The sequence below is a fragment of the Nyctereutes procyonoides genome, unplaced genomic scaffold, assembly GCF_905146905.1.
Source record: "Nyctereutes procyonoides isolate TBG_1078 unplaced genomic scaffold, NYPRO_anot_genome, whole genome shotgun sequence".
NCBI lineage: Eukaryota > Metazoa > Chordata > Mammalia > Carnivora > Canidae > Nyctereutes > Nyctereutes procyonoides.
This window is the reverse complement of record NW_026575139.1, coordinates 9,712,691-9,728,254: the sequence shown is the minus strand read 5'-3', so window position 1 is coordinate 9,728,254 and position 15,564 is coordinate 9,712,691. Positions and strand designations below refer to the sequence as shown.

General features: G+C 37.5%; 1 protein-coding gene across 3 annotated transcripts in view; it reads left to right on the top strand.

The window, feature by feature from the left end:
- Positions 1–15,564, top strand: part of UNC79 (unc-79 homolog, NALCN channel complex subunit) — a 185,972-nt gene that overhangs the window by 135,960 nt on the left and 34,448 nt on the right. For all 3 annotated transcript variants that reach the window (XM_055304183.1, XM_055304182.1, XM_055304184.1), the window contains 5 exons: positions 3,525–3,637; positions 3,721–3,806; positions 4,797–4,970; positions 8,053–8,121; positions 10,910–11,020. In XM_055304183.1, coding sequence (XP_055160158.1) covers positions 3,525–3,637; positions 3,721–3,806; positions 4,797–4,970; positions 8,053–8,121; positions 10,910–11,020 — 553 coding nt within the window. The remainder of the gene's footprint in view (positions 1–3,524; positions 3,638–3,720; positions 3,807–4,796; positions 4,971–8,052; positions 8,122–10,909; positions 11,021–15,564) is intronic.

The following is a 15,564-nucleotide window of genomic DNA, read 5'->3' as shown; positions in this document are numbered from 1 at the left end:
ACCTATCACCTAGATTCTACAGCAAACATTTTACTGCTTTATCATCTATCCATCCTTCTAGCTTTCCATCCATACATTTTAGTTTCGGTTGCATTTCAAAGTAAATTTCAGATATTAACATACTTCATATATTCTTTGGCCAAGTTATCATTAACTAAAGTTTGACTTTGTTTTAGGCTTTTTTTCTTTTGATGCAAAATTTCCATGCTAGAGAGTTCACTTATTTTATGTGTACTGTACATTCACTGTTTTTTTTTTTGACAAGTGCATACCCTGGCATGACCTAAATCCCTGTCAAGATACGGAGCATTACCATTGCCCTCAGAAAGTTCCTTTGTGCATCTTCCTCAGCTCCACCCACATAAGCAAATGATAGCCTGATTTTTTTTCTACCATAGAACTTGATATAAGTGAAATGATACTGAAATTCGTCCATGTTGTTGTGTATTATCAATAGTTTGTTTCCTTTTTAGAGCTGAGTGCTATGCCATAGTTTGTTTCTTTATTCTCCTCTTGATGGACATTTGCATTGTGTCCAGTTTGTGGCTATTATAGATAAAGCTGTTATGACCATTCTTATACAAGCCTATTTGTAAACCAGGTTTTTTTTTATTTCTGTTAGATAAATAGCTAGGAATGAAATTGTGGCATAAGAGGATAGTGTGTGTTTGATTTTGTAAGTCACTGTCAGAACTTCTCTTTAAAGTGGTTGTGCCATTTTATATTCCCACCAATAATGTATGAGGCTTTGGTTGTTTGACATCCTTGTCAAAATTTGGTGGTGTTGGGTCTTTTAAACTTTAACCATTCTGATGAGTATCACATGATAGTTTAAATTTGCATTTCCCTGATAGAATAATGCTGTTGAGTCTTTTTTCAGTGCTCTTGAAGACCCTCTATAAATCTTTTGTGAAGTGTGTGTTCAAATCTTTCACACATTTTTAACTGGGTTGAGTTGCAGGATTTCTTTATATAGCCTGAATACCACCCTTTATTAAATATATTAAATATTTTCACCCAGTCTGGGGCTTATCTGTTCCTTTTATTAATATATATTTTGATGAGATGTTTTTAGTTTAGATGAAATCTAATGTTTAAAAATTTTGTTTAAAGATTTTATTTCTTCAAGAGAGAGAGAACGAGAGAGAGAAGACCTGAGCTTGAGGTTGTGGGGAAGGGTAGAAGGAGAGAGAGAAGCAGACTCTCCACTGAGCAGAGAGCCCACAGGGGCTCAATCCCAGGACCCTGGGATCATGACCTGAGCCCAAGGCAGATGCTTAACCAACTGAGCCACCCAGGTGCCCCATAATGTTTTAAAATTTTTAAATAATTTATGACTATTTCTTACTGTTGTCATTGCCCATCCTCAAATCAAGAAGATATTCTCCAGTGTTTTCTCTAAAAGTTTATATTTAGCATTTATGTGATTCATCTCAAATTAATTTTTATGTATAATGGTGTGAGGATAGGGATTGAAATTCCTTTTTATCCATGTAGAAACCCAGTTTTTGCAGCACCATTAAAAAAATAACTTTCTCTTTCCCCACTGGATCACTTTGTTTTCTCTTAAAATCAAATACAGTAAGTATTAGGGTCGATCTATTTCCAGACTCTATCCCGTTTCATTAATGCTTGAGTTAGCACCACACTTTCTTGAATATTGTAGCTATATAATAAGTCTTGAAGTCCGAGAGTATGAATCTTCCAACTCTGCTCATTTTTTCCAAGAAAGTTGATTTGCATATTCTAGATTTACCAAATTTTCGTATACATTTTAGAATAAACTTCTCAGTTTGGGGACAAAAAGCCTTTTGGGATTGTACTGAGACTATAAATTAATTTGGGGATAACTAACAACATAAAAATATTGAATCTGTCAATTCATGAATATGGTATACTTATTTCATTCAGTCTTTTTTGTTTCTTTCAGCAGGGTTTTGTGGTTTTTAGTGTAGAGATCTTACACATCTTTTGTTAAATTTATTTCCAAGAATTTTGGGTGTTTCAATGCCAATGTAAATGGAATTTTTTTAAAAAATCATTTTCTAACTTTCTGCTGCTACTTTATAAATATTAACATGTAATAAGCTGGGTTCACTTACTAGTTGTAGTAGATGCTTTTAAAGATTTCTTAGGATCTAAAAGCATTTGTATGTTAAAAATGTCATTTCTGTAAATCGTGACAGTTTCTCTTCTCTTTGATTTTTATGCCTTTTATTTATTTTTTATTGTCCTATTGCAATGGCTAGGACCTCCAATACAATAATAAAGAAGTCAGTGAGCCTCCTTGCCTTATTCTTGCATTTACAGAAAAGCCTTTAGTATCACCATTAGCTATGTTTGCTGTAGGTGTCCATAGGGGCTCTCTACTGGATTGAGGACTTCTCTTTTGTTTCTAATTTCCTGAGAGTATATATCATGAACAGATGTTAAATTTGTCAGATGAGTTTTCTATATCTGTTGAAATAACTGTATGGTTTTTGCCCTTTATTATTTAATATATTCAATTCCATTGATGAAATTTTGAATATTAAGTCCTTCATACATTTCTGGGATAAACTATTTGGTAATGAACGATCATCCTTTTTATCTGTAGTTGGATTCAATGTCCATAAGGACTACTGATTTGTCTTGTTTTGTTTTCATTTCTTTTTTGTTCCTTCTTGCTTTGGTTTTATTTGTTTTTTTTTTTTGTAATGACTTTATCTGATGTTAATTTTAGGGCTATGCTAGCCTCATAAAATAGGGTGGGAAGAGTTTCCTACTTCCCTAATTTTTGAAAGAGTTTCTGTGAGTTTGGTGTCATTGCTGCATGACCTACAAGTTTGAATCAGCATTCCATGGTAGACACAGCATAATTACACGGTTTAGGTAGGAAGGACTTTCTACCACTTACCTATTTGGGTGCTTTGATTTCTACTTTCTTCCTCTGTTAATTTACCCCCTAATCACCTCTGGGAATGTCCTTCCTGATACTTAGGTCTCAGGAGTGCATAATCATCTCTTGGCTCCCTTTTTTGATGGGTAGAGGTGGTGTGCAATGTAAGGGGAATTGCACAGATCAAGAAAAGTTCTCCTATCTCTCAATAGCTATGAACATCTCCCTGCCTGCATTTCCTCTGAGATCAGCTTTCCATGAGCTAATGACACTATCTGGGAGCATCTTGCTAATAATTTCATCCTGGTTTTCATCCTGAACTCTGCCATGTTCTGGACTTGGAGCCTTTGTAGGCTACCTTTTCTCTCTGGGCCTCAGAAGCCTCAGCTGTATGTACTCTGGGGTGGCTGGAATTAGTTAGACTGGAACCACTCTGACATTTCCTGGTTCTCTCTTTCTAGAAACTTATTGTTAACAGGGATTCTGTGGAACTACAGTATTTCATCTCACTAATGCAAATGACAGTGAGATCTTCTGTAAGAGAATTGATGTGTAAATACTCTAAATAAGGAGGTACAGAAATATGTAAATTCATGCTGGGTGCTCCCTGAGTCCCTGTCTTTTCTCTCTCCCTATTCAACCCCAGCATGATGGTTCCTGGCAACGCTGCAGGGGTGGCCAAGCAGTTCCTCCGCTGCATCTTCCATCAGCTGGCACCCAATGGCATCTTCCCGCAGCTGTTCCAGAGCACTATCAAAGGTAATTCCTCCACAGGGAATCCAGACAAACGTGCCCAGTCGCTGAAACCTGGGCACTACTAAATCTGATTGTTGACTTTCCAGATGGGACTTTTTTACGGACCTTAGCCACCTCTCTGATGGACTTCAATGAACTGAGCTCTATTGCTGCTCTCAGTCAGCTCTTGGAGGTAGGCCTGACTTGATGACCCACCCCTCCCGAAATCGTGCCTGAGAAATTAATTCAGTCCTTTAATTTAAAAGTTAAATTTGAGTTAAGTATTAAAATGTCAAGTTAATCTTAAATAACTTAAAGGGTTAAAGTTAATTAAAAATAAAAATTGCCAATGCATGGAAGAGTGTCAGCTGGACATTGCTGTTTTGTGTGGATTTACTCTCTATTTAAAGTTTCTAGACACCCTCAACTCAGGAGTGGGTGGGCAGCTGTAAAGCACACTCATCGCCATACTTAAGCCCATTAAGTGTGGATTTACTCTCTATTTAAAGTTTCTAGACACCCTCAACTCAGGAGTGGGTGGGCAGCTGTAAAGCACACAGACCCCCATTCAGGCCTTCAGAATGTGCAGTGGGTAGAGCAGTGCACACTGTATCAAGAGACTTGGATTCAAGTCTCAGCTTCCCTGCTTCTTTGTTTGGATTCAAATCCTATTTCTTTGCTCAGTCATAGGACTTGAAGTCAATTCTCACCTCCATTGCTTGTTCACTGTATCACAATGCTTGGGTTCACGTGTTCAGTCCTCTGCTTATTATGATTAGCTTTCTCAGTTAGCTTGGAGGGTTGGCAGATGGCCCTAGAGACTTTGCTGCTTCTGTAGTTATTATGCTCAGGCTTTGGCCAGCAGAGTTTCCAGCAGGAATCATTTATTGTATCTTCTTAGCAACCCTAACTGCAAATCCTTAAAAGATGTTTCTTATTTCTCACTCACATTTCATCTTCTCTCACTGAATTAAAGTCAACAGTTTTCCCCAAGTTTCTATGAATTTGTCATTTCTTCTCTGTGTTCCTCCTGCCTATTACAATGAATAGCCCATATAGTAGGCACACAACACGTGTTTAAGCCGTGCATATATGATTTTTAGAGCTGATCTTTGACTAATAGCTGTCTGAATCCACACATTGTTGTTTCAGCAGTTGATTGCCTATGCTTTTGTGTTTTTAGGGTCTAAATAACAAAAAGAATTTACCAGCAGGGGGTGCTATGATACGCTGTTTGGAAAACATTGCTACCTTCATGGAAGCTCTGCCCATGGATTCTCCTAGCAGCCTCTGGACCACGATCAGCAACCAGTTTCAGACATTTTTTGCCAAGCTGCCTTGTGTTTTGCCTCTGAAGGTAAGCTGAGTCCAGGATTTCATTTTCAATTATGATCTTAGAGTTTGCCATCTGCTTATAGAGTTTTAATGTTTCATAAAGTGCTGTACAGAATCTGTTAGCCACCAAATGCAGACTGTGATGTAGATTGTGCTCTCCAAATGTACAAGCTTACAGCAATCTGCCATAGGCATTTTGACATAGTCATTTCATGTTTCCAGTTGATTTTTAGACATCTAAGGTATTAGATTATGTCCATATACAAATTTTTCTCAAGAGATGTGTGTAAGTAAATATATATATAGTTTTACCTAAAAGGAGACTAGACATACAATGTAAAGCTAAGTTTCAGAGAACTATATAAAGAGAAATGATTGATTGTGTTTGGAAATGAAGTACTTGCAGGACCAAGATGATATTATATTTCTGTTTGGCTACTTTACCATCCCCCCCCACACACCCCACTCCCGTAGCCACCATACCCTCCTCCAAGAATACACACAAATTACCTAGCTATGAATCTGATAACCTAAGGATCATTTTCAACATGAGCCCATTAAGTGTAGAAGCAGAACTCTAAACTGTACAAGCTGGGAAAGACTTACAAAAACCATCCCTTTGATGGTGGCAGTGTGAGCATTAGAACTCAAGTCTCTTGACTCCTGGTCCAGTGTCCTCTTCAATAACTGATGCCTAGAGTCCTTCTAAAGCAGGAGTGAATTGAAGGCATTCAATCTCCTAGTAGAGAGAAAGGAGGCGGGTGGTCGTGGCCATTTCTAGGTCCCTGAACCTTACTTGTTCTATAAGCTTTTTGTGCTTTATACATATCACAGAAATATTTAACTCACAGTAAAATAAATCACTTGTTGATCTGACCAGTGAAGTTACATGTTGGCAATACCATTTCTGAAACAAGTATCACTTGTATGGAAAGTGTTTTATAAAGACAAACCAACTCTGACCATGCCTTTTTCCAAATTGGTAGATTTGGAATATATAGCCCCAAAATAGGGTCTGTAAGGATAATTCAGGGGCCTATAGCTTGGTGTGTGCTGTTTTCTCTGATTTTAAAGTTACTATGAGAAGCGGGAATACTGAGATCTTGACCATCTCTCACAGCCCATGATCCTGTCTGCTCACAAATCTGGAGTTGCTGAATAAATCTAAGCAAAGAGAGTTAGCATTGTACTTTGAGACCATGTGTGCATATAGATACTGTAAATGCACATGTAGGGGATCCCTGGGTGGCGCAGCGGTTTAGCACCTGCCTTTGGCCCAGGGCGTGATCCTGGAGATCCAGGATTGAGTCCCACATCGGGCTCCCGGTGCATGGAGCCTGCTTCTCCCTCTGCCTGTGTCTCTGCCTCTCTCTCTCTCTCTGTGACTATCATAAATAAATAAAAATTTAAAAAAAATGCACATGTAGGAAGTCAAGTGATGCATTTTAACATGGTCCCATAGAATCTCTCCAGGACCAAGAGCCATATAGGGCTAGTCCTTGCTTAAGGTCACAGAATTGAAGAGAAGGGATGGGTCAGGCATGGCAAATGCAGATGCCTGTAAGTTGATGCTATAATAAAAATATTTAACTTCATCCCTGACCAGTTGGAACTATTGCCACCTGCAAACAACTGGTAAGCCTAATTTGTGACAGTCAGCCCTGCCCATAGGGACCCTGACTGCAAGGGTATTGAGTGGAGTAAGATAAGAAAATACATAGAACTGAGACCCTTGAGAAATGGAAAGCACCAGTCCCTCTAACAAGTCCAGCTGCTACAGCATACCAGCCAGTTGTCACGTGGGAATGCCGGCCTACTATTGTTGGTCTTCCCATGGTTTTGAAGAGGATATTTCCTGATTTTTAAAACACCATGGTGACCTGATGAACAGCTAGTCTTCAGCTTCTGGTTTAAAGTAATGTAAATGTCACATGAACTCCGGTTGGTATTTAGCAAAGTAAACCAATAATATTGGAACTAGACCAATAGTTCCCTTAGAAGGGACCAGTAAAACACTTTCAGAATTTATGTAAAAACTCTCCCTCTAGATCAGATCTGGGTACTGCCTTTGATCATATTCTGTTTTGTTTTTAATATCTGGGAAAAATATTAAGCTCTTAAAAAGCCTTCTGTAGTTTGATCTTACCAGTTCAGAGAAGTGGTTCTCAATCTTCAGGGTGTATCAATGTTCCTGCAGGGCTTGCTAAAAAGCAGATATCCTGGGCCTTATTCTAAGAGTTTCTGATTCACTGGGGGGTGCAGCCTGAGGATTTACATTCTGACAAATTTCTAAGTAATTCAAAGTGCTGCTAGTTCAGGGGGTTATACTTGGGGAACCACTGGCTTAGTTTGTTCCCTTCTACTAAAGGTTAGTATGGTGTACAGCTGCAGGGATTGTAACCTACTAATGTGATATGTTTACAATGTGAAATAATATTGCTTATTTTTGTTGTAACACCCCCCCCCAAGTAAACTCAATTTAAAAAGTACATTTGATGTGGAATTTTGCCAAAATACAACTCTAATAGATTTGGGAAGCATAGTTTTTTTCTTGTAGAAATTTTCCTGCTTTTTTGCAGGTTTTTATCATGTATTTTAGTAGCAGAGGAAGGGCAGATGAAACTGGTTCTTATTTGGATTAATATGCCTAATGGTTTTAAATAGATCTGAGTAGTTTTTTTTCCCCAATATGACCCTTGACAAATTAGTGTATCTCTTTAGAGTTGGACCCATTTGATATCTACCTACCCATCTATCAGTCTGTCCATTCATTCATCCATCCATCATCCATCCATCCATCTGTTCAATTCTTTATCCAACTCACTCTCTGATTTACTTTTAAAAATATATCTTTGAGAAATAGTTTAGGAGCTATGCTTAATTATTTAGCTGTTTAATATTATTTAATTAATGGTTTGATTAAGTTTTTTAAACCTGAGAATGATTTTTTTTTCAACATAAATATATGGCATAGAAAACTGTAAGGAGGCAGCAGCATTTGAGATTTTTTCCCCCTAAAATAAATGCTTATAAAAAAATACATGAAGCAAAAGATATATTAAAGAAGGGTACTGACTTTTACTTTTTTTCATATTTGTTCACAGTGTTCTTTAGATTCCAGTTTGAGAATTATGATTTGCCTCTTGAAGATACCCTCTACCAATGCCACAAGGGTATGTATTATATGTTTCAGTAAAACAGCCCACTGGTTATTCAATTATTTTTTAACCTAAAAAGACAGGCATATTAATAATTTTGAAGTAGTTATTGCATACTGAATGTTTCACTTTCAAACATGATGAAAGTGTCTAGTATAAAGAGTTCTAGTATGTCACAATATCATTTTTTATAATTGGCCCTCTTAGTTCTGGGCTATGGCCAACAGTCTGCCCTCCACACTGTGATCTAGGTGATCCTTCCAAACACAGATCTTACTGCCTTGATTCCTTGCTTAAACATCTTTGATCCCATCTCATTTCTTTTAGGATAGTGTTCAAATTTCTTAATGTGGCATTCAAGAAGGGACTTCATTAATTTGCCAGCCTACCTTTCTAATTTCAGCTTCAGCTCCTTGTCCCATCCCCCATGCCTCCTGCCTACTTTCAGAACCATCATCATTATCATCAAAACAACAACCACTGTTTGTTGAGCACTTACCATATGGCAGGCATCATGCTAACTGCTTTATGTTTATAATCTTATTTAATTTCATACTTCCTTGCCTTGGCTTCAGCCATTTCCTCTGCCTGAAATGCTTTATGCTCTTGCTGGTGAGGTGAACTCCTCATTCTTCAAGATGAGAATCTGAATCCCATTTAAATTAAAAAAAGTGAATTGGAATTCTCTGTAGCAACTTTCTCCCATATCAGATCCCACAGTACTTGATAGAGCTCTCTGTACCAAAACTTACATTGTATGAAAGTCTCCCCAGTGAGACTCTGAGCTTCATGAAGTCCACACTGTGTCTCCTTCACTGTGTATTCCTGGGCTGCATTATATACAATGTTTCTTGGCTGAATTATATAGAATGATGCAATAGTTTGCATAGCAATGGCTATAACTACTAGTTAATATACCAAGAAGCCACATCCCCTATAACTTTATACCTTGACTGTGCTTTCATAAACTGGTAGTTTGTGCAGGAAAAGTTGCAAAGAGATCATTTGGTCTAATCTGATCATTTATAGATAAAGAAACAGGCTCAACAAGATGAATTGGATTGGCCAAGGTTATATAGTTGATTAGTAGAAGGTTTGAGACTTGAACCTAGATCCTTTGATTCCAAGTTCCTTGATTTTTCTGGTATACTCTACCGCCCCATCACTAGCTGCTTTGCTGGATTAAAAAAAAAAAAAAAACAAGGTTTCTTATTTAGGTTTGAATTCAGATTTTTTTTCTTTTTTTTCTTTTTTTTTTTTTTTTGGTGAATAAAGATGCGTTATATATCAACTGGAGATATAGTCCGGTTGCCGTTCATCTATCATCCGTATTTCAGGGCAACAACATTTATACAGAGCAAAGAATACTGAATCAACAGTACTATTCTGAAGGGTTCCTCTAAGATTTTCTATATGGAAAGTGCTATACGGGTTTCTGTAGGGAATATAAACAAATAAAGGGCATAATTCCTATCCTCCGGAGTGACTAACATGTAACAAATACATTTTTATATCAATAAGGAAAAAGGATCTAAAAAATTCTCGTATCCTTTGATTTAGTTATTCCTTTTCTGGGAATCTCTTCTAAATGAGAAAATGAAAATGTAAATTTCACACAAAACATGTTTATTGGAATGTTATTTATAATAAAATAATAATAAAATAAAACTTTTATAATCCAGACCACTAGGACTATGGAGGTTGAGAAGTAGTGGAAATCATGGCATGAAAATCTTTTGGAGCCCCGTTAAAATTGTGTCTTCCCTAAAGAGCAGTTCTACCTCTGGAAAATTGCCATTTGGAATTTGGATTTGAATTCCATTCAATAGCTGTATGGCCTTAGGCGAGCTGCTTGCCTACTTAAACCTCAGCTGCAGAATAGGGACACCAGAGTTCCAGAGTTCTGATGCAGATCACGACTAACAGTGACGGAGGGCTCACTGCTGCCAACCTACATTACCTCCCCAATTTCTGACAGCAACACTAATGAGGTGGAGACCACGATTATCCTTATTTTACGGAGGGGAGAACTAAGTCCAGAACTAAATCACTTATTCCAGGTCACAGAGAGCTGGAGTTTGAAAATAATTGTGTGAGATTCTATACTTTGTGTCATTAACTATTATAACATACTGTCCCTCTGGGATTGTCATAAGAAATTTGAACAAGATAAATTATGTAAAAACACCTAACTGCCTGATACTTAGTAGGTTCTCAATAAATGTTTCTAAATGACTTTAGAGAGCAGATGGATCTTAAACTGACCCTTTATGGGTGGGATTCAGATGGAGACACCAAAACTGTGCCTTCCTGATAAACACTGGCAAGAAGCTGGGTCGTGATGAGTTTTATCTAAGCTAATAGTGCTTGTACTTACATGCACGGTGCTTTGTGCTACTTAACCAAGATGACAGATTTCAAAGGAGCTGGAGGGGCGAGCCCATAGATGCCTACAGATTCTGAGATATAGAATGGAAAATCATAATACAAACCTCACAGAGTCTTGGTTGCTGGGGTGGACATGAAGACAGTGTTGGAGTTGATAAGGTTTATAAATGATGCCACCTGGGAAAATGGATTTCCTTTTCTAACAATAAAATGATTAAATCATACTCTTTCAGGCATTGATTGAAGGTACAGTTCTGTTCTTGTTACATCAACAGAGTGGCTCCAGTAGCCACCTGGCTACAGATTTTAAATAAAGGAACAATCCCATTAGTTAAAGTATCAGAAGACTTTAATACTTTTTTTTTTAAATGAAAGAATCAGCAGTTGATTTTCTTTGGCCCCAATCTCATTGCAGAGTCTGCTGGAGCCATTTTCAAAACTGCTCAGCTTTGTAATTCAGAACGCCGTCTTCACTCTGGCCTACCTAGTGGAGGTGTGTGGTCTGTGTTACCGAGCTTTCACAAAGGTAAGCCCGCCTACATGTTTGTTCTCTGAGAAACTGAAAACTGGCAGGGACATTCTTTCTAACCAGTGTCAATGCTTGTTACATTAATTGCTTCAATATAGTTAAACATGAGCAATTCTACTGAAGTCTAATAATTACCCCTGGAAGGAAACATCTTGTGCCAATATATACAAACTGTATCTTAAATATACACATTTGAAGAAATGAGGGTACTGTGGTTTAAAAGAGAAGAGATAACTGTAAATGAAATTAGCCAGTGGCCTTAATGACCTCTTATGGTCCCTTTCAAGTTCACCATCCCATGATTAGTTGGCAAGCCATCACAGTATGTCATTGTTATACCCAAAGTAGAAAAAGTATCAGCTTGTCATTTGTAAAATCCTGTGGAGTGCTCCTTAATTCTCATCACTTGTCTGTCTCCCCACTTCTGGATTCTTAGCCTCTGAGATTATAATCTCATCTTTTGTCATCTTGCCCTTTATAATGGTTTCTGTATTGCATCATCTTTAGTTTCCCCTGGCCCGCTACAGAGGAAGTAGAAAAGTACTGCTTACCCAGTGCACCCAGTAGCTTCGGTGAAACTAGGAGATCCTCCCAACGGAGAGGCAGGGTCCACAGGGAGCGTCTCTGTCCTTAAGAACAATGTGCAGTGTTACTCTTCCAATTTCCAAATGTTCCAAGTTTATTTTCAGTGACGTCTCTGTTTCTGTTGTTCTCTCTTGAACCTTCAGAATATTCCTTTATTCATATTGTCCACTTCTAAAAGCCTTTTGTTTTCCCCATTAAGAAAATAATTTTATATCAAGGCTTTCACTCTATTTAAAACACCCTCGTCTTTTTTTCTTACCATCTTCCGTCCATTCTGCCATGTTAAGTGTCCCATGATAATCTTCTATTTAGTCTTTCTGATTACAAACTGTTACTTTGCCTGGAACAATATGTTTTCTCACTATCCAAATAATCAGCATTTTTTTTCTTCTTTCAAATCTTTCCTGAAAAATAAATTCTTCCTTTTTTTTCTTTCTTTTTTTTTTTTTTGGTCAGTTAAAACAATAGATCTGTAGGACACAGTACCAGATACAATGTAAAGACATACAAATACAAATAAAACAAATCATTTTATTTATTAATTTTCTTGATGATTGGTTTGTTTTTTTTTAAACATATTTTTTATTCTTTTTTATTTATTTATGATAGTCACACACAGAGAGAGAGAGAGAGGCAGAGACACAGGCAGAGGGAGAAGCAGGCTCCATGCACCCACCGGGAGCCCGATGTGGGATTCGATCCCAGGTCTCCAGGATCGTGCCCTGGGCCAAAGGCAGGCGCTAAACCGCTGCGCCACCCAGGGATCCCGATGATTGGTTTGTTTAAATGATACATTTTTTTAGGGTAAGGGCCATAATGATGAGTTTGTGCTTTCTGTGCTGTGTACTACAGAGATTGATTACAGAGGACCTTCACTATTTTGAAGTCAAGATATTCTTAGGTTTGAACATTCATTATATATTACATGCTTTCCAAACCAGTCATCACTCTAGTGGCCTCCTGCTTCCTGTTGTCATCTGCCCATTCCCAGGTGTTGAACTTGAAATGTTTCTTGTAGAAAGCTTCAGTTTTAGGGGGTTCCCACCTTCCTTATCAATAATAGGAAGCTATTGGAAACAGCTTAAGAAAGAATAGTGTCTAAGTGAGCCTTCTCCCTTATTCAATCAAGAGAAAAGGCATGGAAAAGCAGGGGCTTTGGAGACTTCTCTTTTTGGCAATCTGGCAGTCTAGATAATTGAAAACTGTCCCACTTAGCATGATAGAAATGCTAGATAAAATATAATGAATGTGATTTTAAATGTGTAGGTAATTTTTTAAGAATGAAAAGGGCAAAATTGGAGAGGAGTTTGAGAACCAGAGTGGTAAGCATATAAGGTGAGTGCAGTCACTGTCGTCATACAACATTATTAAAATATTATGGACTATATTCTCAATGTAGTACTTTTCATCTCTATGAATTATCAATTTCATAACTAGGATTTTGCATCTTTCAATTTCCTTTATCTATTCCTTGTGTCCCCTCACCCTTCTCCCCTTCTCCCCTCTGCCAACCACCAGTTTGTTCTATTTAAGAGTCTGTTTTTTTATTGTTTTGTTTTTCAGACTCCCCGTATAAGTGAAATTATGTGGTACTTTCTTTCTCTGTCTGACTTATTTCACTTAGCTTAATACCATCTAGGTCTGTCTGTATTGTCTCAAATGGCAAGATTTAATTCTTTTTCATGGCTGAGTAATATTCCAGCAGATGCACATGTATGGCATATGTGCACACACACATACTACATCTTCTTTATCCACTTATCTATCAGTAGACACTTGGATTACTCCATATCTTACCTAGTGTAGATAATACTTCAGTAAACATAAAGGTACATATGTCTTTTTGAATTAGTGTTTTTGTTTTCTTTGGTAAATACCCAGTAGTGGAATTACTGGATCATATGATATTTCTATTTTTAGGGATGCCTGGGTGGCTTAGTGGTTGAGTATCTGCCTTCGGCTCAGGTCATGATCCCGAGGTCCTGGGATCAAGTCCCACATCAGGCTCCCCTTGGGGAGCCTGCTTCTCCCTCTGCCTATGTCTCTGCCTCTGTCTCTGTGTCTCTCATGAATAAATAAATAAAATCTTTAAAAAATTAAATTAAATTAAAATATAAAACACATCTAAAGACATTGTGGTATGAAGGAAAAAGAGTTTAAAAATATACCAGGCAAATACTAATTAAAAGAAAGTTGAAATCAGTAAACAGAATTTAAGTTAAAAAGTATTATTATAGGGCAGCCTGGGTGGCTCAGCGGTTTAGTGCTGCCTTCAGCCCAGGGCCTGATCCTGGAGACCCAGGATCGAGTCCCACGTCAGGCTCCCTGCATGGAGCCTGCTTCTCCCTCTGCCTCTCTCTCTCTTTCCCCCTCTCTCTCTGTCTCTCATGAATAAATAAATAAAATCTTTAGAAAAAAAAAGTATTATAAAAAGGTTGCCCTCTGTTGATAAAAGGAACAATTCACTTGGAAAATGTGACAATTCTAAAACTTGTAGAGTTAATAATACAGCCTTATATAAACCAAAAATGAATAGAATTACAAAGAGAAGTTGCCAAATTCATACTCCTAATGGGAGATTTTGACACATCTCTTTCAGTAATTGATAGATCAAGTAGATAAAAAAATGAATAAAACTTACTAGTTTTGAGCAATATAATGAGCAGATTGAATCCAATAGACATATGAAGAATCTAAAATCCACCAGTCTGAGAATATATTTAAGAAAAAGCATATACATAACACTTATAAACATAGACCAGGTAATGGGCCACAAGTAAAGTCTTTTTTATTTTTTTTTATTTTTATTTTATTTTATTTTATTTTATTTTATTTTATTTTATTTTATTATCTTATTTTATTTTTAAGTAGGTTCCAAGCCCAGTGTGGAGCCCAGTATGGGACTTGAACTCAAGACCTGAGCTGAGATCAAGTGTCAGATGCTTGACTGACTGAGCCACCCAGGCATCCCAGGCCACAGATAAAGTCTTAACACATACACTGGGGAATACTCATTTCAGAGAGATCAAGTTCTTTAATCACAATGCAGTTAAATTATAAATCAGTAACAAAATCATAACCACATAATAGGTGTTCAAGGGTGACCTAAAGAAAGGCTCCACATTGAAGAGGACACCACTCACATCTTAGACATACTACATTTTATGTGAGTATTGAGGCAGGTGTAGAGATTTGGGGCCTCCTGGTTAAATCCTAGAGCAGCTGGGATAGGCACCCCCTACATAAAGTCACACCAGCTCAGTGGCCCTTAAACACGCGAACAGCATATATGCACACATTCCTGGCACACATGTGCAGGCGGCTATGCCCTGTCTTAGCTACCACCTAGGGGCCTGAGATTCTTCTCTTGACAGTCCCCTCTGCTCAGATGTCTAAATCCTGACTCCCTGCCAGATTCTGACCCTAACCCAGTCACTTTGCAGGAATGGGGTGTGTGTAGAATGTATCCCTGTGTAGTGCTGAGGATGTATGTGAGTGGGTGACAGGGCATGTGCACAAACACATCCAGGGTTAATGTGCACAGGTTTGCAGCTATGTGTTAATGTGATGTATGTTTGTGTTGTGTGTGTGTCCTTTTTCAAATTTATACAAAAGCACTGAATGGATTAATGGTGTCTAGGACCTGATATAGTTGGAAATTTGAAATATGCTTTTAAATGATTCATCAAAGGAGATACGAGAATTTAGAAAAATATTTAGAACTACACAAATATGAAAATACTATATTCTAAAATTTAAGATATATAGCCACAGAGCTATTTAGAAGAAAATGTATGGTTTTAAATACTTCTGTTGGAAAAAAAAGAGAAATGAAATGAGCTAACAAGTCAGGGTGAAATAAATGTAATAAAGTAACCATCAGAGGATTTAAAGGAAGGAAATAATAAAGATAAGAGCAGGAATTAATGAAATGGAAAACATAGCCACAGTGGAGG